This window comes from Carcharodon carcharias, chromosome 16 (genome assembly GCF_017639515.1).
Source record: "Carcharodon carcharias isolate sCarCar2 chromosome 16, sCarCar2.pri, whole genome shotgun sequence".
NCBI classification, from domain to species: domain Eukaryota; kingdom Metazoa; phylum Chordata; class Chondrichthyes; order Lamniformes; family Lamnidae; genus Carcharodon; species Carcharodon carcharias.
Genome location: NC_054482.1, coordinates 121,521,311 through 121,548,063, shown reverse-complemented (window position 1 = coordinate 121,548,063; position 26,753 = coordinate 121,521,311). Strand labels below are relative to the sequence as shown.

Below are 26,753 nucleotides of genomic sequence, written 5' to 3'. Positions count from 1 at the left end.
TAATGGTTATATTACTGGACTAATAGTCCAGAGAGATATAGGAGTGTAGCGGTTATATTACTGGAATAGTAATCCAGAGGGTTCCAGGAGTGCAGCGGTTATATTACTGGAATAGTAATCCAGAGGGATACAGGAGTGCAGCGGTTATATTACTGGAATAGTACTCCAGAGGGATACAGGAGTGTAGCGGTTATATTACTGGACTAGTAATCCAGAGGGATACAGGAGTGTAGCGGTTATATTACTGGAATAGTAATCCAGAGGGATACAGGAGTACAGCGGTTCTCTTACAGGAATAGTAATCCGGAGGGATACAGGAGTGTAGCAGTTATATTACTGGAATAGTAGCCAGAGGGATACAGGATTTTATCGTGTATATTACTGGACTAGTAATCCAGACGGATACAGAAGGGTAATGGTTATTTACTGAATTAGTAACACAGAGGGATACAGGAGTGTAATGGTTACATTACTAGAATAATAATCCAGCGGGATACTTGAGTGTAATGGCTATATTACTGGAATAGTAATCCAGTGGGATACCCAAGTGTAGCGGGTATATTACTGGTCTAGTAATCCAGAAGGATACAGGAGTGTAGCAGTGATATTACTGCAATAGTAATCCAGAGTGATATGGAAAGGTAATGGTTATATTACTGGATTAGTAATACAGAGTGATACAGGAGTGTAATGGTTATATTACTGGACTAGTAATCCAGAGGGATACAGGAGTGTAGCGGTTATATTACTAGAACAGTAATCCAGCGGGATACAGGAGTGTAGTGGTTATATCACTGGACGAGTAATCCAGAGTGATACAGGATTGTAATGGTTATATTACTGAAATAGTAATCCAGAGGGATAAAGGAGTATAATTTTTATATTACTGGAATATTAATCCAGAGGTATACAGGAGTGTAATGGTTATATTACTGGAATAGTAATCCTGAGGGATACAGGAATGTAATGGTTATATTACTGGAATAGTAATCCTGAGGGATACAGGAATGTAATGGTTATATTACTGGAATAGTAATCCAGAGGGATACAGGAGTATAATGGTTATATTACTGGACTAGTAATCCAGAGGGATACAGGAGTGTAGTGGGTATATTACTGGACTAGTAATCCAGAACGATACAGGAGTGTAGCAGTGATATTACTGCAATAGTAATCCAGAGGGATATGGAAAGGTAATGTTTATATTACTGGATTAGTAATACAGAGGGATACAGGAGTGTAATGGTTATATCACTGGACTAGTAATCCAGAGGGATACAGGAGTGTAGCGGTTATGTTACTGGAATAGTAATCCAGAGGGATACAGGAGTGTAATGGTTATATTACTGGACTAGTAATCCAGAGGGATACACGAGTGTAGTGGATATATCACTGGACTAGTAATCCAGAGGGATACAGGACTGTAATGGTTATATTTTTGGAATAGTAATCCTGAGGGATACAGGAGTGTAATGGTTATGTTACTGGAATAGTAATCCAGAGGGATACAGGAGTGTAATGGTTATATTACTGGAATAGTAATCCAGAGGGATACAGGAGTGTAATGGTTATATTAGTGGAATTGTATTCCAGAGGGATACAGGAGTCTAGCGGTTATATTACTGGAATAGTAATCCAGAGGGATACAGGATTGTAATGGTTATATTACTGAAATAGTAATCCAGAGGGATAAAGGAGTATAATTTTTATATTACTGGAATATTAATCCAGAGGTATACAGGAGTGTAATGGTTATATTACTGGAATAGTAATCCTGAGGGATACAGGAATGTAATGGTTATATTACTGGAATAGTAATCCTGAGGGATACAGGAATGTAATGGTTATATTACTGGAATAGTAATCCAGAGGGATACAGGAGTGTAATGGTTATATTACTGGACTAGTAATCCAGAGGGATACAGGAGTGTAGCAGTTATATTACTGGAATAGTAATCCAGAGGGATACAGGAGTGTAGTGGGTATATTACTGGACTGGTAATCCAGAACGATACAGGAGTGTAGCAGTGATATTACTGCAATAGTAATCCAGAGGGATATGGAAAGGTAATGTTTATATTACTGGATTAGTAATACAGAGGGATACAGGAGTGTAATGGTTATATTACTGGACTAGTAATCCAGAGGGATACAGGAGTGTAGCGGTTATGTTACTGGAATAGTAATCCAGAGGGATACAGGAGTGTAATGGTTATATTACTGGACTAGTAATCCAGAGGGATACACGAGTGTAGTGGATATATCACTGGACTAGTAATCCAGAGGGATACAGGACTGTAATGGTTATATTTTTGGAATAGTAATCCTGAGGGATACAGGAGTGTAATGGTTATGTTACTGGAATAGTAATCCAGAGGGATACAGGAGTGTAATGGTTATATTACTGGAATAGTAATCCAGAGGGATACAGGAGTGTAATGGTTATATTAGTGGAATTGTATTCCAGAGGGATACAGGAGTCTAGCGGTTATATTACTGGAATTGTAATCCTGAGGGATACAGAAATGTAATGGTTATTTTACTGGGCTAGTAATCCAGGGGGATACAGGAGTGTAATGGTTATATTACTGGCATGGTAATCCAGGGCGATACAGGAGTGTAGCGGTTATATTACTGAATTAGTAATACAGTGGGATACATGATTGTAATGGTTATATCACTGGAATAGTAATCCAGAGGAATACAGGAATCTAATGGTTATATTACTGGAATAGTAATCCAGAGGGATACAGGAGTGTAATGGTTATATTACTGGAATAGTAATCCAGAGGGATACAGGAGTGTAATGGTTATATTACTGGAATAGTAATCCAGAGGGATACCGGAGATTAATGGTTATATTACTGAAATAGTAATCCAGAGGGATACCCGAGTGTAGCAGTTTTATTACTAGAATAGTAATCCAGACAATAGGGTGTTCAAATCCCTCGAGAGCTGTTTGAAGACTTGAAATTTGTTGAATAAATTTGGAAATGGATTTCTGGTCTCAGTAAAGTGACCACAAAGTTGTTGGATTGTTTCACAAACCCTCCTGATTGGTTTTGGTGTATAGGTGACCCCAGTCCACTCTAACATTCTGTGTGTCTAATTGCCCTTCGAAGTGGCCATCTGGTTCTACAGTTCAATAAGAAGCCCCAGGACCACATCTGAGGAGATTAAGGTTAAGAAATGCTGGTGAATGACACATCCTGAGATTGGTCCACAATGTAGGGACTGTTCTGAGTGGTTTCTGAGGGGTAACTGTGTAATACCCTCCTCAAAGTCTCACGGAGTTTTGAATATTTGGGGTAGAGTGTTCACAGCAGCTTCCATTTGTCATCAACGGATAAAAACTGCATCAGGCTGTGGAGGAGACACAGATTTCTTCATTTGATCACTTCAGCTGAGCGGTGGATATCTAATCCCTTCCCTCGGGTTTCTGTGTGTGTACCTGTCTCATACAGAAAACGGAAATCATAGAGATACTCACAACTGGACCAGTTGGTCCAATGGGACCTTCACCTCCTTTCAATCCAGCTGGTCCCTGGAGTTGGAAAAAAAAACATTATTTTTGTTATCTCCTTTATGGAATTAGACAATCAGTGTTCACTTCAGGCAGAACGTTATTTTATCTTGCTGGACTGGAATTTTACTGGTGATCACAAGAATGGTTTGGAGCTGGAGTTATACTGCTGATCACGGGAGGAGTTATATCGGCTGATCGCAAGCTGGAGTTATACCGCTGGTTGTGGGAGGGGTTATACAGGCCGGGTGTGAGCTGGGCTTATACTGCCTTTGGGTGAGCTGGAGTTATACTGGCCGGGTGTGAGCTGGAGTTATACTATCTGGGTGTGAGCTGGAGTTATACTATCTGGGTGCGAGCCGGAGTTATACTATCTGGGTGCGAGCCGGAGTTATACTATCTGGGTCTGAGCTGGAGTTATACTATCTGGGTGTGAGCTGGAGTTATACTATCTGGGTGCGAGCCGGAGTTATACTATCTGGGTGTGAGCTGGAGTTATACTATCTGGGTGTGAGCTGGAGTTATACTATCTGGGTGTGAGCTGGAGTTATACTGGCCGGGTGTGAGCTGGAGTTATACTGGCCGGGTGTGAGCTGGAGTTATACTATCTGGGTGTGAGCTGGAGTTATACTATCTGGGTGTGAGCTGGAGTTATACTATCTGGGTGTGAGCTGGAGTTATACTATCTGGGTGTGAGCTGGAGTTATACTATCTGGGTGTGAGCTGGAGTTATACTATCTGGGTGTGAGCTGGAGTTATACTATCTGGGTGCGAGCCGGAGTTATACTATCTGGGTGCGAGCTGGAGTTATACTATCTGGGTGTGAGCTGGAGTTATACTATCTGGGTGCGAGCTGGAGTTATACTATCTGGGTGTGAGCTGGAGTTATACTATCTGGGTGCGAGCCGGAGTTATACTATCTGGGTGCGAGCCGGAGTTATACTATCTGGGTGTGAGCTGGAGTTATACTATCTGGGTGCGAGCTGGAGTTATACTATCTGGGTGTGAGCTGGAGTTATACTGGCCGGGTGTGAGCTGGAGTTATACTATCTGGGTGCGAGCTGGAGTTATACTATCTGGGTGCGAGCTGGAGTTATACTATCTGGGTGTGAGCTGGAGTTATACTATCTGGGTGTGAGCTGGAGTTATACTATCTGGGTGTGAGCTGGAGTTATACTATCTGGGTGTGAGCTGGAACTATACTATCTGGGTGTGAGCTGGAGTTATACTGGCCGGGTGTGAGCTGGAGTTATACTATCTGGGTGCGAGCCGGAGTTATACTATCTGGGTGTGAGCTGGAGTTATACTGGCCGGGTGTGAGCTGGAGTTATACTATCTGGGTGTGAGCTGGAACTATACTATCTGGGTGTGAGCTGGAGTTATACTATCTGGGTGCGAGCCGGAGTTATACTATCTGGGTGTGAGCTGGAGTTATACTATCTGGGTGCGAGCCGGAGTTATACTATCTGGGTGCGAGCCGGAGTTATACTATCTGGGTGTGAGCTGGAGTTATACTATCTGGGTGTGAGCTGGAGTTATACTATCTGGGTGTGAGCTGGAGTTATACTATCTGGGTGTGAGCTGGAGTTATACTATCTGGGTGTGAGCTGGAGTTATACTATCTGGGTGTGAGCTGGAGTTATACTATCTGGGTGTGAGCTGGAGTTATACTGGCCGGGTGTGAGCTGGAGTTATACTGGCCGGGTGTGAGCTGGAGTTATACTATCTGGGTGTGAGCTGGAGTTATACTATCTGGGTGTGAGCTGGAGTTATACTATCTGGGTGTGAGCTGGAGTTATACTATCTGGGTGTGAGCTGGAGTTATACTATCTGGGTGTGAGCTGGAGTTATACTATCTGGGTGTGAGCTGGAGTTATACTATCTGGGTGCGAGCCGGAGTTATACTATCTGGGTGCGAGCTGGAGTTATACTATCTGGGTGTGAGCTGGAGTTATACTATCTGGGTGCGAGCTGGAGTTATACTATCTGGGTGTGAGCTGGAGTTATACTATCTGGGTGCGAGCCGGAGTTATACTATCTGGGTGCGAGCCGGAGTTATACTATCTGGGTGTGAGCTGGAGTTATACTATCTGGGTGCGAGCTGGAGTTATACTATCTGGGTGTGAGCTGGAGTTATACTGGCCGGGTGTGAGCTGGAGTTATACTATCTGGGTGCGAGCTGGAGTTATACTATCTGGGTGCGAGCTGGAGTTATACTATCTGGGTGTGAGCTGGAGTTATACTATCTGGGTGTGAGCTGGAGTTATACTATCTGGGTCTGAGCTGGAGTTATACTATCTGGGTGTGAGCTGGAACTATACTATCTGGGTGTGAGCTGGAGTTATACTGGCCGGGTGTGAGCTGGAGTTATACTATCTGGGTGCGAGCCGGAGTTATACTATCTGGGTGTGAGCTGGAGTTATACTGGCCGGGTGTGAGCTGGAGTTATACTATCTGGGTGTGAGCTGGAACTATACTATCTGGGTGTGAGCTGGAGTTATACTATCTGGGTGCGAGCCGGAGTTATACTATCTGGGTGTGAGCTGGAGTTATACTATCTGGGTGCGAGCCGGAGTTATACTATCTGGGTGCGAGCCGGAGTTATACTATCTGGGTGTGAGCTGGAGTTATACTATCTGGGTGTGAGCTGGAGTTATACTAGCTGGATGTGAGCTGGAGTTATACTATCTGGATGTGAGCTGGAGTTATACTATCTGGGTGTGAGCTGGAGTTATACTTTCTGGGTGCGAGCTGGAGTTATACCGCTGGTTGTGGGAGGGGTTATACAGGCCGGGTGTGAGCTGGGCTTATACTGCCTTTGGGTGAGCTGGAGTTATACTGGCCGGGTGTGAGCTGGGCTTATACTGCCTTTGGGTGAGCTGGAGTTATACTGGCCGGGTGTGAGCTGGGCTTATACTGCCTTTGGGTGAGCTGGAGTTATACTATCTGGGTGTGAGCTGGAGTTATACTATCTGGGTGCGAGCCGGAGTTATACTATCTGGGTGCGAGCCGGAGTTATACTATCTGGGTGTGAGCTGGAGTTATACTATCTGGGTGCGAGCTGGAGTTATACTATCTGGGTGCGAGCCGGAGTTATACTATCTGGGTGTGAGCTGGAGTTATACTATCTGGGTGCGAGCCGGAGTTATACTATCTGGGTGCGAGCCGGAGTTATACTATCTGGGTGTGAGCCGGAGTTATACTATCTGGGTGCGAGCCGGAGTTATACTATCTGGGTGTGAGCTGGAACTATACTATCTGGGTGTGAGCTGGAGTTATACTGGCCGGGTGTGAGCTGGAGTTATACTATCTGGGTGTGAGCTGGAGTTATACTATCTGGGTGCGAGCTGGAGTTATACTATCTGGGTGTGAGCTGGAGTTATACTATCTGGGTGCAAGCTGGTGTTATACTATCTGGGTGTGAGCTGGAGTTATACTATCTGGGTGTGAGCTGGAGTTATACTATCTGGGTGTGAGCTGGAGTTATACTATCTGGGTGTGAGCTGGAGTTATACTATCTGGGTGTGAGCTGGAGTTATACTATCTGGGTGTGAGCTGGAGTTATACTATCTGGGTGTGAGCTGGAGTTATACTATCTGGGTGTGAGCTGGAGTTATACTATCTGGGTGCGAGCCGGAGTTATACTATCTGGGTGCGAGCTGGAGTTATACTATCTGGGTGTGAGCTGGAGTTATACTATCTGGGTGCGAGCTGGAGTTATACTATCTGGGTGTGAGCTGGAGTTATACTATCTGGGTGCGAGCTGGAGTTATACTATCTGGGTGTGAGCTGGAGTTATACTATCTGGGTGCGAGCCGGAGTTATACTATCTGGGTGCGAGCCGGAGTTATACTATCTGGGTGTGAGCTGGAGTTATACTATCTGGGTGCGAGCTGGAGTTATACTATCTGGGTGTGAGCTGGAGTTATACTGGCCGGGTGTGAGCTGGAGTTATACTATCTGGGTGCGAGCTGGAGTTATACTATCTGGGTGCGAGCTGGAGTTATACTATCTGGGTGTGAGCTGGAGTTATACTATCTGGGTGTGAGCTGGAGTTATACTATCTGGGTCTGAGCTGGAGTTATACTATCTGGGTGTGAGCTGGAACTATACTATCTGGGTGTGAGCTGGAGTTATACTGGCCGGGTGTGAGCTGGAGTTATACTATCTGGGTGCGAGCCGGAGTTATACTATCTGGGTGTGAGCTGGAGTTATACTGGCCGGGTGTGAGCTGGAGTTATACTATCTGGGTGTGAGCTGGAGTTATACTATCTGGGTGCGAGCCGGAGTTATACTATCTGGGTGCGAGCCGGAGTTATACTATCTGGGTGTGAGCTGGAGTTATACTAGCTGGATGTGAGCTGGAGTTATACTATCTGGATGTGAGCTGGAGTTATACTATCTGGGTGTGAGCTGGAGTTATACTTTCTGGGTGCGAGCTGGAGTTATACTATCTGGGTGTGAGCTGGAGCTATACTATCTGGGTGCAAGCTGGTGTTATACTATCTGGGTGTGAGCTGGAGTTATACTATCTGGGTGCGAGCTGGAGTTATACTATCTGGGTGTGAGCTGCAGTTATACTATCTGGTGCAAGCTGGAACTATACTATCTGCGTGCGAGCTGGAGTTATACTAGCTGGATGTGAGCTGGAGTTATACTATCTGGGTGTGAGCTGGAGTTATACTATCTGGGTGTGAGCTGGAGTTATACTAGCTGGATGTGAGCCGGAGTTATACTATCTGGGTGTGAGCTGGAGTTATACTATCTGGGTGTGAGCTGGAACTATACTATCTGGGTGTGAGCTGGAGTTATACTATCTGGGTGTGAGCTGGAGTTATACTATCTGGGTGTGAGCCGGAGTTATACTATCTGGGTGTGAGCTGGAGTTATACTATCTGGGTGTGAGCTGGAGTTATACTATCTGCGTGCGAGCTGGAGTTATACTAGCTGGATGTGAGCTGCAGTTATACTATCTGGTGCAAGCTGGAACTATACTATCTGCGTGCGAGCTGGAGTTATACTAGCTGGATGTGAGCTGGAGTTATACTATCTGGGTGTGAGCTGGAGTTATACTATCTGGGTGTGAGCTGGAGTTATACTATCTGGGTGTGAGCCGGAGTTATACTATCTGGGTGTGAGCTGGAGTTATACTATCTGGGTGTGAGCTGGAACTATACTATCTGGGTGTGAGCTGGAGTTATACTATCTGGGTGTGAGCTGGAGTTATACTATCTGGGTGTGAGCCGGAGTTATACTATCTGGGTGTGAGCTGGAGTTATACTATCTGGGTGTGAGCTGGAGTTATACTATCTGGGTGTGAGCTGGAGTTATACTATCTGCGTGCGAGCTGGAGTTATACTAGCTGGATGTGAGCTGGAGTTATACTATCTGGGTGTGAGCTGGAGTTATACTATCTGGGTGTGAGCTGGAGTTATACTAGCTGGATGTGAGCCGGAGTTATACTATCTGGGTGTGAGCTGGAGTTATACTATCTGGGTGTGAGCTGGAGTTATACTATCTGGGTGTGAGCCGGAGTTATACTATCTGGGTGTGAGCTGGAGTTATACTATCTGGGTGTGAGCTGGAGTTATACTATCTGGGTGTGAGCTGGAGTTATACTATCTGGGTGTGAGCTGGAACTATACTATCTGGGTGTGAGCTGGAGTTATACTATCTGGGTGTGAGCTGGAGTTATACTATCTGGGTGCGAGCCGGAGTTATACTATCTGGGTGTGAGCTGGAGTTATACTATCTGGGTGCGAGCCGGAGTTATACTATCTGGGTGTGAGCTGGAGTTATACTATCTGGGTGCGAGCCGGAGTTATACTATCTGGGTGTGAGCTGGAGTTATACTATCTGGTGCAAGCTGGAACTATACTATCTGCGTGCGAGCTGGAGTTATACTAGCTGGATGTGAGCTGGAGTTATACTATCTGGGTGTGAGCTGGAGTTATACTATCTGGGTGTGAGCTGGAGTTATACTTTCTGGGTGCGAGCTGGAGTTATACTATCTGGGTGTGAGCTGGAGCTATACTATCTGGGTGCAAGCTGGTGTTATACTATCTGGGTGTGAGCTGGAGTTATACTATCTGGTGCAAGCTGGAACTATACTATCTGCGTGCGAGCTGGAGTTATACTAGCTGGATGTGAGCTGGAGTTATACTATCTGGGTGTGAGCTGGAGTTATACTTTCTGGGTACGAGCTGGAGTCATACTGGCTGGGTCAGAGCTGGACACAGGGCTGGAGTTATACTGCCCCAATGCAATGCCTGAGAAATGTGATTGGCCACTGTGACAAGCGTTCTCTCACCACCTGAACTCAATGGGACAGTTCTTCACTGAGTAGAAACCAGAGTTATACTGTCACTGTTGCAACTGTGTGCGTCCACCATAATTCCCATTGACGCGGATGGAGCTGCAGTTGGTGCTGTTCTGGTGTTGGTCAAATCAGGAAGTGCTTCAACCCTCAACCACAGCATTGTGGGATTGAACCTCAGAATGCTGTTGAGGAACCTCAGTAATCAGAGTGCGGGGGGAGTTCACATCCCTTCAGGACCCCTTCCAGCTCCTCTTAACCTGAGAGAGCGCAAATCTGCTTCATATTGTCAACACTGACTACAGGAGGAGGCCGTTCAGCTTTTGCTGCCTGTGTCTGCTCTGTGAAAGAGCTAACCAATTAATCCCAATCCCCTCATCTTTCCCCATAATCCTGCAACTTTCTCTGCTTCAATATAAGTTCAGTTGCCTTTTGAAAGATCATATCAAATTTGATCCCATCACCCTCTCAGCTAATGCATTCCAGATCATGGCAATTCTCGGTGTGAAAAGATTTCTCCTGAACTCCCCTCAAATCTTCTCCTCACCGTCATCATTGTTAACACCTCTATTAACTCTCTCCTTAACCTTCTCTGCTCTAAGGAGAACAATCCCAGCTTCTCCAGTCTCTCCACATTAACTCCCTCAATCCTGGTCCCATTGGAGTAAATCTCCTCCGCACCCTTTCCAAGGCCTCAACATCCTTCCTAAAGTGCGGAGCCCTGAATTGGACACAATCCTCCCGCTGGGGTCTAACCAGTGAATTGTAAAAGTTTAGCAGAACCATTTTACTTCAATGGTCTTACTGACAAAGCCAAGAATCCCAAATACTTTATTAATGGTGTAGCAACTTGCTGTCTTCAAAGATTTAAATACATATCTCTCAAGCTCTCTCAGCTCCTCAACTCCCTTTAGAATTTTATCCTTTATTTATATTGTTTTTTCAGGTTCTTTCAATCACAATTCATCATTCCACACTTCCCTGTATTAAATTTCACCTGCCACCAACCCATTCTGCCAGCTAGATGCTCTGGAGGTTTATCTCTGGTCCCTTATTGTTTATTCCATTTCTGGTTGGAGGTTTTATCGATATTGTGTGTGTGGTTTTATATTCTAATTACAGGAAAGGAAGGGTGATTTTACCATTGCTCCGGCGAGACCTCTCTCCCCTGGGAAACCTCGTAGACCGGGTGGACCATCTTTTCCTCCAACACCCGATGGACCAGGATCGCCCTGGAATGAAAACATTGAAAAAAATCTTTAACATAATCTTACATTTTAAAATGCAGAAACAAGCAATGCTGGAAATCTGAAGTCAAACTGAAAACACTTGGAAAATACCCAGAATCTGCAGGCAGAGTATAACCTTATCTCATTGAAAGGCACTCGCCCCCAGACTCGATTATTCCAATATTCGCCTGACCGAGCCTCCCATCACCAGCCTCCAGAAACATCAGCACATCTAAAACTCTGCTGTCCGTATCCCAGACCGAGTCTCGTTCTCCCATCGCCCCCTGTGCTTGCTGACCTACACTGGCTCCCGGGCCAGCAAGACCTCAAATTTAAAATTCTTACTCTTGTTTTCGAATCTCTCCATGGCCTCACCCATCACCACCTCTGCAACCTTCTCCAACTCCACAATGCTGCAAGATCTCTGCACTCCTCTAACTCTGGCCTAATGAACAGTCCTGAATTTTAATCACTCCACAATTGGCAGCCGTGCCTTCAGCTGCCTGAGCCCTAAGCTCCGGAATTCCCTCCATAAACCTTTCCACCTCTCTTTTCTCCTTAAAAAGCTCCTAAAAGCCTCCCTCCCTGGCTGAGCATTTCATCACCTGCCCCTAGTATCCCCTTATGTAGCTCAGGGCCGCAGTCAGTCTCAATTTCCATTCCCCTCAAGCGCTTTGGCCTATTTTACTACAGTAAAATAACCTGCTCGCTGACACTCAGTTTGGGTTCCGTCAGGGTCCCAAGCAAAATTGGGCGTTGACAATATTCAGGTTTGGGCTGACAAGTGGCAAATAACATTCACGCCACACATGTGCCAGGCAATGACCATCTCTAAAAAAAGAAAATCTAACCATTACCCCTGACATTTGAATGGCATTACCGCCGCTGAGTGTTGTGGGAGCTGCACTCATCCAGGCAAGTGGAGAATATTCCATCACACTCCTGACTTGTGCCTTGTAGATGGTGGACAGGCTTTGGGGAGCCAGGAGGTGAGTTACTCATTGCAGGATTCCTAGCCTTTGACCTGCCCTTGTAGCCACAATATTTATATGGCTAGTCTAGTCCAGTTCAGTTTCTGGTCAATGGTAACCCCAGGATGCTGATAGTGGGGGATTCAGTGATGGTAATGCCATTGAACATCAAAGGGCGATGGTTGGATTCTCTCTTGTTGAAGATGGTCATTGCCTGGCATTTGTGTGGCACAAATGTCACTTGCCACTTGTCAGCCCAAGCCTGGATATTGTCCAGGTCTTGCTGCATTTGGACATGGACTGCTTCAATATCTGAGGAGTCGTGAATGGTGCTGAACATTGTGCAATCATCAGCGAACATCCCCACTTCTGACCTTATGATGGAAGGAAGGTCATTGATGAAGCAGCTGAAGATGGTTGGGCCGAGGACACTACCCTGAGGAACTCCTGCAGTGATGTCCTGGAGCTGAGATGATTGACTTCCAACAACCACAACCATCTTCCTTTGTGCTGGGTATGATTGGCATCACATCCACAAACATTCACTCCCTCCACCACTGACACACAATAGCAGCAGTGTGTGTACCATCTACAAGATGCACTGCAGGAATTCACCAAGTCTCCTTAAGCAGCACCTTCCAAACTCACGACCACTACCATCTAGAAGGACAAGGGCAGCAGATAGATGGGAACATCACCACCTGGAAGTTCCCCTCCAAGTCACTCACTATCCTGACTTGGAAATATATCACTGTTCCTTCACTGTCGCTGGGTCAAAATCCTGGAACTCCCTCCCTAACAGCACTGTGGGTGTACCTACACCACATAGACTGCAGCGGTTCAAGAAGGCAGCTCACCACCACCTTCTCAAGGGGCAATTAGGGCTGGGCAATAAATGCTGGTCCAGCCAGTGACGCCCACATCCCGAGAACAAATAAACAAAAGTAAAAGAATGACATAAGTTGTTTTATTCCAGCATTTTAATGTAAACCAGTGAATAGCTTGTTAGTATTTTTAGTATTTATTTTCATGTGATTGCACCATGTATCCTTGAAAATGTTCCAACTACTAGAATTAATATCCTGAGGGCATGATTTTAAATCCCACCTTGGAGCAATTTCAAAATGTGAACATTTTGGTTTCAAAAAATTTGTTAACAAATTCTAGTTTTGGTAAAAGTGACCACGAAACTGCTGGATTGTCAAATAAAACAATTTATTTATTATATTCATTCATGGGCTTCTCTGGCTGGGCCAGCATTTATTGCCCATCCCTAGTTGCCCTTGAGAAGGTGGTGATGAGCTGCCTTCTTGAACCGCTGCAGTCCATGTGGTGTAGGTACACCCACAGTGCTGTTAGGGAGGGAGTTCCAGGATTCTGACCCAGCGACAGTGAAGGAACGGTGATATATTTCCAAGTCATGTCCTTTAGGCAAGGAAACAGACTGCACTCCACGTGACTCCAGTCCCCCAGGAACGTGGCCAGCTCATAACTGCTCTCTGGAGCAGCCCAGCAAGTCACACAGTGAATTGAACAGACTGCAAGAGGGCTCAGCACCACCTCCATAGGCAAGTAGGAATGGGCAATATAATACCTCATTTTTTTCTACACATTCACTCAATGTGTGTATCAGTGAAAGATCCAGCAATGGAAATGCTGTTTAAGGGAAGCTGGTTGGATCCTCTCTTGTTGGAGATGGTCATTGCCACTTGTCAGCCCAAGCCTGGATATTGTCCAGGTCTTGCTGCATTCGGACATGGACTGCTTCAGTATCTGAGGAGTCGCGAATGGTGCTGAACATTGTACAATCATCAGTGAACATCCCCACTTCTGACCTTATGATGGAAGGAAGGTCATTGATGAAGCAGCTGAAGATGGTTGGGCCGAGGACACTACCCTGAGGAACTCCTGCAGTGATGTCCTGGAGCTGAGATGACTGACCTCCAACAACCACAACCATCTCCCTTTGTGCTGGGTATGACTCCAACCAGCGAAGAGTTTTCCCCCTGACTCCGATTGACTCCAGTTTTGCTAGGGCTCCTTGATACCACACTCGGTCAAATGCTGCCTCGATGTCAAGGGCAGTCACTCTCACCTCACCTCAAGAGTTCAGCTCTTTTCTCCATGTTTGAACCAAGGCTGTAATGAGGTCAGGAGCTGAGTGGCCCTGGCGGAACCCAAACTGGGCATCAGTGAGCAGGTTATTGCTAAGCAAGTGCTGCTTGATAGCACTGTTGATGGCCCCTTCTATGACTTTGCTAATGATTGCAAGTAGACTGATGGGGCGGTAATTGGCCGAGTTAGATTTGTCCTGCTTTTTGTGTACAGGACATACCTGGGCAATTTTCCACATAGCCGAGTAGATGAAAGTGTTGTAGCTGTACAGGAACAGCTTGGCTAGGGGTGTGGCAAGTTCTGGAGCACAAGCCTTCAGTACCATTGCTGGGATATTGTCAGAGCCCATAGCCTTTGCAGTATCCAGTGCTTTCAGCCATTTCTTGATATCACGTGGAGTGAATCAAGTTGGCTGAAACTGGCATCTGTGATGCTGGGGACCTCCGGAGGAGGCCGAGATGGATTATCCCCTTGGCACTTCTGGCTGAAGATGGCTGCAAAGGTTTCAACCTTGCCTTTAGCTCTGTCTAACCCATGCTGTTTAGTCAGCAGGTAGTCATGTGTTGTAGCTTCACCAAGTTGCTGCATTCATAAATACCCAACCTTTCCAGTGACAACCATATCCCAGGAATGAATGAATATAAATGATGGATTATGTGTTGTTACTGCTTCCAGTGATCCATGAATTAATTATATTCCGGCTGCTCTTCCCCCAGAGCCCTGTAAATTTATTTTCCCAAGTATTTATTAAATCCCCTTTTGAAAGTTATTATTGAATCTGCTTCCACCACAATTTCAGGCAATGTGTTCCAGATCACAACAACTCAGGTCTTCTCTGCTCCTTTGGTCATCACGTTAAATCTGTTCAATCAGTTTCTTTTGTTGTTTATTCAAGATAAAAGCAAGGCCAGCATTTATTACCCATCCCTAACTGTCTGCTTGTTTGTCCCTACAACCACACCAACCCCCTCCACTTCTCTCCCCCCACCCAAACCGCGCCCCCACCACCCCCCACCGCCCCCCCCCCCCCACCCTTTACACACCTTAAACCAGCTTATATTTCACCTCTTTCTTGGATTCACTCAGTTCGGTCGAAGGGTCATGAGGACTCGAAACATCAACTCTTTTCTTCTCCGCTGATGCTGCCAGACCTGCTGAGTTTTTCCAGGTAATTCTGTTTTTGTCCACCAGAAGGTGCTGGTGAGCCACCTTCTTCAATAAAACTGAATGTCTGGCTCAGCCATTTCAGAGTCAACCACATTGCTGTGGATCTGGAGTCACATGTAGACCAGACCAGCTAAGGACAGCAGATTTCCTTCCCTAAAGGACATTAGTGAACCAGATGGAATTTTACAACAATTTGATACTTTCATGGTCACCATACTTGGAGCGGCTTTTTATTCCAGTTTCATTTATTTAACTGCATTTAAATTCACCCGTTGCTATGATAGGAGCTGAACTCTTGTCCAAGTCTCTGCATTTTCACCCCGTAACATAAGCATTCTGCTACCGAACTCAATATCGATCTTCCTGCCATTGGAAACAGTTTTGCCTTATTCACTTCATCAAAAACCCTCACAATTTTGAAAATTTCTATTAAATCTCCTCTTATCTGCTCTCAGGAGGACAATCCCAGCTTCTCCAATCTCTCCACATTAACTGAAGCTGCTCATATCACTGAAGATACCCTGTAAGGGAGGCTGTGGTGTAGGGGTATTGTCGCTGAACTAGTAACCCTGAGACCCAGGGTAATTCCCTAGGGACCCGGGTTTGGTGGAATTTGAATTTTTTAAAAATCTGGAATTAAAAGTCTAATGATGACCAAGAAACCATTGTCGATTGTTGTAAAAACCCCTCTGGTTCACTAATGTCCTTCAGGGAAGGAATCTGCCATCCTTACCTGGTCTGGCCTACATGTGACTCCAGACCCACAGCAATGTGGTTGACTCTGAAATGGCCGAGCCAGACACTCAGTTATAACAAACCACTACAAAGTCACAAGAAAGGAATGAAACTGGACGGATCACCTGGCATTGACCAGGGCACCGGAAACAACAGCGGGAAACTCAGCCCTGTCAACCCTGGGAGACCTGTCTCACAGACTAGTCAAGGAACAGCCTGACATAGTCATCCTCACGGAATCATACCTTATACATAATATCCCAGACACCAGCATCACCATCCCTGGGTATGTCCTGTCCCACCAGCAGGACAGACACAGCAGAGGTGGGGGCACAGTGGTACACAGTCAGGAGGGAGTTGCCCTGGGAGTCCTCAACATTGACTCCGGACCTCATGAAGTCTCATAGCATCAGGTCAAACATGGGCATGGAAACCTCCTGCTGATTACCATGTGGGGGAAGCATCAATGATGGGGGTGCCCAGTTTATCAGTTGCTGCAATCCTCACCAGGAGCGCCAATTCGATACACTCCATGTGATATCAAGAAATGGTTAAAATGACACTGGATACTGCAAAGGCTATGAGCCCTGACAATATTCCAGCAACAGTACTGATGATTTGTGCTCCAGAACTTGCCCCACCCCTAGCCAAGCTGTTCCAGTACAGCTACAACACTGGCATCTACCCAGCTATGTGGAAAATTGCCCAGGTATGTCCTGTACACAAAAAGCAGGAAAAATCCAACCCGGCCAATTACCGCCCCATCAGTCTGCTCTCCATCATTGGTAAAGTAATGGAAGAGGTCACCATCAGTGCTATCAAGTGGCACTTGCTTAGCAATAACCTGCTCACTGATGCCCAGTTTGGGTTCTGCCAGGGTCACTCAGCTCCTGACCTCATTACAGCCTTGGTTCAAACATGGGGAAATGTTGGGGAACACAGGGTGGTTTAGTGAGGGGGAGGAACTGAAACAAATCAGTATTGGTAGGGAAATGATATTGGGGAAATTGATGGGAATGAAGGCCGATAAATCCCCGGGGCCTGATAATCTACATCCCAGAGAACTTAAAGAAGTGGCCCTAGAAATAGTGGATACATTGGTGGTCATCTTCCGAGATTCTATAGACTCTGGTAGAGTTCCTACAGAGTGGAGGGTAGCTGATGTAACCCCGGTATTTAAAAAGGGAGGCAGACAGAAAACAGGGAATTATAGACCAGTCAGCCTGACGTCGGTAGTGGGGAAAATTCTAGAGTCCATTTAACAAGATTTAATATTTGGGCACGTGGAAAACAGTGGCACAATCGGACAGAGTCAGTGTGGATTTATGAAAGGGAAATCATGCTTGACACATCTACTGGAATTTTTCGAGAATGTAACTAGTAGAGTTGATGAGGGGGAGCCAGTGGATGTGGTTTATTTAGACTTTCAGGAGGCTTTCGACAAAGTCCCACATAAGAGATTAGCGTGTAAAATTAAAGCGCATGGGATTAGGAGTAGTGTATTGAGATGGATAGAAAACTGGTTGGCAGATAGGAAACAAAGAGTAGGAATAAACGGGTCTTTTTGCGAATGGCAGGCAGTGACTAGTGGGGTACCGCAGGGATCGGTGCTGGGACCCCAGTTATTCACAATATATATTAGATGAGGGAACTAAATGTAATATCTCAGTCACAGTTTCCTGTTATTGTGACACTCCCAATCCACTCAACCACCAAATCTTCATCCCTCAAATCTCAAACTCTGACCTGCTTCAACCAAACAAATCCCATCCTCCAGCCACCCAACACACCCCCACCCCAGAACGCTTCATTCCCCGAGAACAACCAACCCTGAAGCTCTCAAACCTTCACCCCAGCCCTACCCCTCCCCTCCACCCCGCCTCATAACTCATGTTGTTGACCTTTAGTCAATAACAAGCCTACCTCGTCCTGGGAGGGTGCAATTATCTAGGACACAAACAACCAGGGATATTGAGGCCTTTGAGAGGACTTAGAGAGGATTTACCAGAACGTTTCCAGGAGATGGGGGTTATTTTGTCCTCCACAAGGGGTTTTGAATGTCTGCTGATTATCTGATCAAAATCCAGCACATTGCATCTTTAATGCCTCCCCTTTCAAAGGTGTCTTTATGTGGGGGCCTTGACACCCCCCAAGTGTGAAATTCCATGTAACGGCCTGCAGCGAAATTCACATAGAAACTTTCCAGAAAAGTGGTCAACTTTACAGTAGCATTCAACAGGTGACTCGTGGCAGCCACTTTTTGATCAGTGTCATTTCTTGTATTTTGATGAACAACGTGTCTTCTTTAAACAGTTCAATAGTTCTGTAGTTGGCAGAATTCCCAGCACCAAAAGAATGTACCTTCTGGGGGACTTCAGCGGAAGGGTGGGTACTGCCCACTCAACTTGGCCAGTGTCCAGAGGGCACCAGAGAATCAGCAAGATGAATGAAAGTGGACAGAGATGCTGGGGTTATGCTGTTACCATGGACGGCTGTGATGAACAGCTACTTCCAAACCAAGCCATGTGATAAGGTGTCCTGGAGACATTCAAGATCACACCACTGGCACCAGCTGAATCTCATCACCAAACATATCACCCTCAGCAGAGCCCTCATCACTCACAGCTATCATATCGCTGACTGTGGCACTGACCACTCCCTGGTGTGTAGCAAGGTCAGGCTTCAGCCAAGAGAGCTATACCACTCCAAGGGGAAAGATCATCCTGGGATCAACACTTTCTGTACCACTGACCCAGAAAGGACCCAGGAGTTCCCCAGCATCCTTGGTCAGACAACAAAGCCCAAGGCCAGAGGGAGGTGCCAAAGTGCGATCATGTGCAAAACACCATCTCTAACTGTGCACTCACTGCATACGGGGAGAGGGGTCAAAGGAGTGCTAACTAATTTGAGAGTTATTGAACTGAAATTAAGCCAGTTAGTGCAACCAAGAGGAGAGCACTTATGAGCCATAAGCAAGTCCCAGCACACAAAATCTAGATAGTCTCTGAGCTGTCAGAATCAGGACTCAGCAGAATGCTGGGCACCATGCCAATCAATACTGGTTGAAACTTGGCACCAGTATACAATCCAGGATGCTGGAGGGGCGGATGAAGGAATCAGAAAAGCAACAGGTCCAGCGGCAAGCAGATCAGCCCCTTTTGAAGATAAAGACGAGGATGGTCATCACTGAACCGAGCGAGCAACTGGAAGGCGGGTGGAGCTCGATCCTGAACTCTACACAAAGGAGAATGTCGATGCAGATGATTTTCCTGTCACAGAGGAGCTGGACATCAAGCCCACCATGGCAGAGCTCAACAAGCCCACTCACTGTTTCGCCAGTGATAAAGTCCCAGGAAACGACGAAATTCCACTTGGAATCATCAACAATGGAAAACCAGCACCTGCTGCAGCATCTCCGAGAGCTTCTGTGTCTCTGCTGGAAGGAGTAATTTGTGCCTCAAGACATGTGTAATGTAGCAAAGCAAAGGCGATCACAGGGGCTGTAACAATTGTTCTGTATTGTGGGGAGAGCCTTTGCTTGTGTTGCTCTGACCAGATTGCAGACAATGGGCATCGCGCATCTACCCAGAGTCTCAGAGCAGCTTCAGAGATGGCAAATCGACAGCGGACATGATTTTCTCACTTTGGCAGTGATAGTGGAAGTGCCACAGAGAGCGCAGATGACTCTACATTACCTTCGTAGACCTCACCAAGACCTTCGACCCTATCAGCAGAGACAGAATCTTTAAACTGTGGCAGAATACAGGCTGTCTGCCTGTTCTCCCGGGCATCAGTTCCTCTTTCCAGGACAACAGGCTCAGTTCCATCAGTTACAATCGAGCAACATCACAGTGGATCAGCAGTGGGTAAGGCAGGGCTCTGTCCTGGCACCAACTCTCTTTGGCATATTCTTCCCCTGCTGCTATTGTACACTTTCAATGACTCAAATAAGGGTGTCTACCTGCATGTCAGAGCTGAAGGCAAGCTGTTCAACTTGGCAAGGCTGCACGCCAAGACCAAAGGGCACAATGTCCGAATCCAACAGTTAACTGTTTGCTGATGGCACTGCACTAGAATCCCAGACTGAAGCTCACTTGAAGCAGTTTGTAGATGGTTCTCCCAGGCCTGCAAGGAGTTTGTAGATGGTTCTCCCAGGCCTGCAAGGAGTTTGTAGATGGTTTGTAGATGGTTCTCCCAGGCCTGCAAGGAGTTTGGGCTCTTTAAAAAATCCATTCATGAGATGTGGGCTTCGCTGGCTGGGCCAGCATTTATTGCCCATCCCTAGTTGTCCTTGAGAAGGTGGTGGTGAGCTGCCTTCTTGAACCGCTGCAGTCCATGTGGTGTAGGTACACCCACAGCGCTGCTAGGGAGGGAGTTCCAGGATTTTGACCCAGTGACAGTGAAGGAATGGTGATATATTTCCAAGTCAGGATGTTGAGTGGCTTGGAGGGGAATTTCCAGCTGGTGGTGTTCCCATCTATCTGCTGCCCTTATCCTTCTAGATGGTAGTGGTTGTGGGTTTGGAAGGTGCTGTCTAAGGAGCCTTGGTGAATTCTTGCAGTGCATCTTGTAGATGGTACACACACTGCTGCTACTCATGTGCTTTGGTGGTGGAGGGAGTGAATGTTTGTGGATGGGATGCAAATCAAGTGGGCTGCTTTATCGTGGACAGTGTCAAGCTTCTTGGGTGTTGTGGGAGCTGCACTCATCCAGGCAAGTGGGAAGTATTCCATCACACTCCTGACTTGTGCCTTGTAGATGGTGGACAGGCTTTGGGGAGTCAGGAGATGAGTTACTGGTTGCAGGATTCCAAGCCTCTGACCTGCTTTTGTAGCCACAGTATTTATATGGCTAGTCCAGTTCAGTTTCTGGTCAATGGTAACCCCCAGGACATTGATAGTGGGAGATTCAGTGATGGTAATGCCATTGAATATCGAGGAGCGATGGTTAGATTCTTTCTTGTTGGAGGTGGTCATTGCCTGACACTTGTGAGGTGTGAATGTTACTTGCCACTTGTCAGCCCAAGCCTGGATATTGTCCAGGTCTTGCTGCATTTGGACATGGACTGCTTCACTATCTGAGGAGTCGCAAATGCTGAACATTGTGCAATCATCAGAGAACATCCCCACTTCTGACCTTATGATGGAAGGAAGGTCATTAATGAAGCAGCTGAAGATAGTTGGGCTTAGAACACTACTCTGTGGAACTCCTGCAGTGATTTCCTGGAGATGAGATGATTGACCTCCAACAACCACAACCATCTTCCTTTGTACCAGATACGACTCCAACCCCTGATTCCCATTAACTCCAGTTTTGCTAGGGCTCCTTGATGCCACACTCGGTCAAATGCTGCCTCGATGTCAAGGGCAGTCACTCTAAATTCATATTGGAATACTCTGTACAGTTTTGGTCTCTGTATTTAAGAAAAGATATACTTGCATTGGAGGCCATACAGAGAACGTTCACTAAATTGGTCCCTGAGGTGAGGGGGTTGTCCAATGAATAGAGGCTGAGTAATGTGAGCTTATATTCTCTGAGTTTAGATGAATAAGATGTAATCTCACTGAAACACATGAGATTCTGTAGGGCTTTGACAGGATAGACACAGAGGCTTTTTCCCCTGACTGGGGAATCTAGAAAATGGGGGCACAGTCTCAGGATAAGGGGTCAATTATTTAGGACAGAGATGGGGAGACATTTCTTCACTCAACAGCTTATGAATCTTTGGAATTCTCCCCAGAGAGTTGTGGATGCTACATGATTGATTATTTTCAAGATTGAGATCAAACAATTTTGAGGGAATTAAAGGAAATGGGGAGCAGCTGGGAAAGTGGAGCTGAGGCAGATCAGCAGCGGACATACTGAACAGTGGAGCAGGTTCAATGATCTATTCTTGCTTTTGTTTCTAAGGTTTGTGGTTTGGGTAGCTGTGGAGCTTGGGGAGTTTGGGGGGTATTTGCAGGTTTGTGATTGCTGGGGGGGTGGGGGTGGGGGGGCGCCCATTAGTAATTGGAGTTGTTGGGTGGGATCAGGTCGGGGGCTGATTGCATTATTGCCCAGTCATGAGCAGCTGGAGTTTACGTAACAAAAGCAAATCAGTAATTTGAGTAACAAGATATCTGGTCTAACATAAGACTGGTACCCTGACCCTAACACTGGCTCTGACTCTCTGTCCCAGTGGGACCCTCACTGATGTCCAGCGAAACTCACCTTAGCACCTTCCTTTCCTGCAGATCCCGGGAGTCCTTGTTCCCCCGGCGGCCCAGGTGGACCTGGGTGTCCTCTCTCACCTAACGGTCCTGTCTCTCCAGTCGGGCCCTAACACAAACAACAGGAGTTAGAGAAGCAATAGAACCAGCATGTCACTCATTAATCATCACTAATCATTAAACATAACATTAAACCATCAGGACTCACGTTCATCGCAGTCTACAAAATTGAGAAGTCATTCTTGAAATTAAAACCATCCATTGTGGATAGGCTGAAGCTATTTATAATTAAGAGCTATCTTCTGACTGAGAAGCTCTTTCCAAAGAGAAGAATTTATTGCCACAGTTTACGTAAAACTGATTAATAATAATTATCAAACCATTGAGAAACCTCTAAGCAGGCATCATATTTTAATGTCACTCCCGAGATTACTATGGAAATATTTATCACAGGCGATTGATTGCACCATGTGGAAGCAGAACACGGAGCTGGTAATGATCAGGAAAGATTGAGCAGGCTGGGGCTCTTTTCTCAAAGAAAGGGAAGGCCAACGGATGAGTTTAGAAGTCTTTAAAGTTATGAAAGGGTTCAATAGGGTTGACATAGAAAAAATGTTTCCACTTGTGGGAGAGACCAGAACTCGGAGCTGTCATTATAAAACAGTCACTAATAAATCCAATGGGGAATTCAGGAGGAACTTCTTTATACAGAGAGTGGGGAGAATGTGGAACTGACTCCCACAGGGAGTGGCTGAGGTGAGTAGTGTCGATGTGTTTAATGGAGAAGCCGGATAAACACATGAGGGAGAAAGGAACAGAAGGATCTGCTGATAGGGGGAGACGGAGAGGGGGTGGGGGGAGGCTCATGTGTAACAGAAGCACCAGCACGGAACAGTTGGGCTGAATGGCCTGTTTCTGTGCTGGAAGTTCTGTGTAATTCTGTTTATGTTTCTTGTGTTTAGTCCAAAGAAGATGCTCACGAATTCTAAACATGTTGAATCCGGTATTTCCAGCAACGGCTTTGACAGAATTCATTGAGAAATGGGGTGGCTGTCCCGTTGCACCATTTCTCCAGGACATGGTGATGAAATTCTGCTGGCCCCTCACTCCTGAGGAATGTCCAGGTGGTGAGGCACAAATAATCTGAAGAGAATTGGAACAGGATCATCCCACGCTGCTGTATTCTGGAGTGAGACTGCACTAACACCAGGATTGTGGAGCATTGGAACATTGTGACACTGTTTCACAGCCCCTATCACCACCATGGTGGAGCCATGCAACAACCAGACAGAAATATGTAAATGAGTAGATAACAGGCCCAGATCCAGGGCTCATCTTTAATCCACTGATTTTGAAAGGGAATTGGATAAGTTCCTATAGAGAAAAAAATACAGATCTAGAGGGAAAGGGCGGTGGAGTGGGGCAGGTTAAATTACCCATTCAGAGGGAGAGAGCTGTCACAGGCTCGACGGGCTGAATGGCCTCTTTCTGTGCCGTAACCATTCTATGATTCTGCTGTCCTGGTAGTCACATGGTCCAGTGAGAATGGAGTTATTGACCAATCACAGTGATCAATCTCTGTCGGTGAGTCTACAACACCCCCAGACATGAGGTGAGGAAAACCCCCAGTGAGGTGGGGGGGACCTTTGGGAACCATAGGTCCAGAGTCACCTGTTCCTCCCAAACTCCCTCCACTCACCACACGTCAGGTCTCCAATTAGTCAGATACTGGAGCCCAAAATGTTATTTTCTGGGAGAAATCTCTCTCATCTCCATTTGAATTAATCAACACCAACAGCTTTCACCCTCTCCCTCGGGAGCCTGTTTGATAGATTAATCACTCACTCTCTGAAATATTGTTTCCCCAGATTAGTTTTAAATTTCCCCGTCAAGCTCAGGCTGTGTTCTCTGGATCGGCTGTTCTGGACGCAGTGAGACAGCTGCTCATGGCCGACATTATCCAATCCCTTTAGGTTCTAAAACCAAGAATGTTCCAAAGAAACCTGTAGATAAAGCAGTCAGTTCCATTCTGCAGCCAAGTGTAGGATACTGTGCGGGGACCTATTGTGGTGTCCACAATCCCCAGCTGCTGATTAATGGAGAGGCCATTGCCTAGGGCTGATTCAGCTCTGCCCAGAGTTTCAGGCCTTTGACAGCGAGCTGACCTAAGCAGTGTTTGGAAACAGATCAGAGAGTTCCAACATGGCAGTTAAACGCTGCCATCTGCCCAGAGTATCAATAAGATTTTATACTCTTAACATTCCTGCCCCGTTCAATGGTTCAGTTGCCAACAAAGAGTGCTCCTCTGGTCACCCACCTTCACTGCAACCCAGTTCCCACAATATGTCTATGGATTGAGTTATACCTGAGGTCCAACCACCCCTCCTGGACCTGGGGGGCCAGTCTTGCCTTGGAAACCCTGAGGGAAAGAAATCAAAAAGATTATTAAATATCTGAATTTGTCACAGGTCCATCACAATATAACAATAGGGCACAGTACTGGTGGGGACAGGTCTGTCACTGTATAACAATGGGGCACATTACTGGTGGGGACAGGTCTGTCACTGTATAACACTGGGGTACAGTACTGGTGGGGACAGGTCTGTCACTGTATAACACTGGGGTACAGTACTGGTGGGGACAGGTCTGTCACTGTATAACAATGGGGCACATTACTGGTGGGGACAGGTCTGTCACTGTATAACAATGGGGCACATTACTGGTGGGGACGGGTCTGTCTCTGTATAACCCTGGGGTACAATACTGGTGGGGACAGGTCTGTTACTGTATAACACTGGAGTACAGTACTGGTGGGGACAGGTCTGTTACTGTATAACACTGGGGTACAGTACTGGTGGGGAGGGGTCTGTCACTGTATAACACAGGGGTACAGTACTGGTACGGGCGGGTCTGTCACTGTATAACACTGGGGCACAGTACTGGTGGGGATGGGTCTGTCACTGTATAACACTGGGGCACAGTACTGGTGGGGACGGGTCTGTCTCTGTATAACCCTGGGGTACAGTACTGGTGGGGACAGGTCTGTCACTGGATAACACTGGGGTACAGTACTGCTGGGGAGGGGTCTGTTACTGTATAACACTGGGGTACAGTACTGGTGGGGACAGGTCTGTTACTGTATAACACTGGGGTACAGTACTGGTGGGGAGGGGTCTGTCACTGTATAACACAGGGGTATAGTACTTGTACGGACGGGTCTGTCACTGTATAACACTGGGGCACAGTACTGGTGGGGACAGGTCTGTCACTGTATAACACTGGGCACAGTACTGGTGGGGACAGGTCTGTCAATGTATAACACTGGGGTACAGTACTGGTGGGGACGGGTCTGTTACTGTATAACAAAGGGGTACAGTACTGGTGGGGAGGGGTCTGTCACTGTATAACACTGGGGTACAGTACTGGTGGGGATGGGTCTGTCACTGTATAACACTGGGGTACAGTACTGGTGGGGACGGGCCTGTTACTGTATAACACTGGGCACAGTACTGATGGGGATGGGTCTATCATTGTATATCACTGGGGGAAAGTACTGGTGGGGAGGGGTCTGTCACTGTATAACGCTCCGGTCCAGTACTGGTGGGGAGGGGTGTTTTACTGTATAACACTGGGGTACAGAACTGGTGGGGACGGGTCTTTCACTGTATAACACTGGGGTACAGTACTGGTGGGGAGGGGTCTGTCACTGTATAACACTGGGGTACATTACTGGTGGGGATGGGTCAGTCACTATATAACACTGGTTTACAGTACTGGTGGGGATGGGTCTGCCACTGTATAACACTGGGGAACAGTACTGGTGGGGACAGGTCTGTCACTGTACAACACTGGGGTACAGTACTGGTGGGGACGGGTCTGTCACTGTATAACACTGGGGCACAGTACTGGTGGGGACAGGTCTGTCACTGTATAACACTGGGGTACAGTACTAGTGGGGACGGGTCTGTCAATGTATAACACTGGGCACAGTACTGGTGGGGATGGGACCATCACTGTATAACACTGGGGTACAGTACTGGGGGGGAAGGGTCTATCACTCTATATCACGGGGCACAGTACTGGTGGGGACGGGTCCGTCACTGTATAACACTGGGCACAGTAATGGTGGGGATGGGTCCATCACTGTATAACACTGGGGTACAGTATTGGTGGGGATGGGTCTATCACTGTATAACACTGGGGTACAGTACTGGTGGGGATGGGTCTATCACTCTATATCACGGGGCACAGTACTGGTGGGGACGGGTCCGTCACTGTATAAAACTGGGCACAGTACTGGTGGGGACAGGTCTGTCACATTATAACACTGGGCACAGTACTGGTGGGGATGGGTCTATCACTGTATAACACTGGGTACGGTACTGGTGGGGACAGGTCTGTTACTGTATAACACTGGGGAACATTACTGGTGGGGAGGGGTCTGTTACTGTATAACACTGGGCACAGTACTGGTGGGGACAGGTCTGT

At 46.6% G+C, this 26,753-nt stretch overlaps 1 protein-coding gene across 1 annotated transcript in view; it reads right to left on the bottom strand.

The window, feature by feature from the left end:
• Positions 1-26,753, bottom strand: part of col11a1a (collagen, type XI, alpha 1a) — a 682,771-nt gene that overhangs the window by 209,135 nt on the left and 446,883 nt on the right. The window contains exons 38-41 of the mRNA XM_041208311.1: positions 24,631-24,684; positions 22,267-22,374; positions 10,982-11,071; positions 3,491-3,544 (exon numbers count right to left, since the gene is read on the bottom strand). Of these exons, the coding sequence (XP_041064245.1) occupies positions 3,491-3,544; positions 10,982-11,071; positions 22,267-22,374; positions 24,631-24,684 (306 nt within the window). The remainder of the gene's footprint in view (positions 1-3,490; positions 3,545-10,981; positions 11,072-22,266; positions 22,375-24,630; positions 24,685-26,753) is intronic.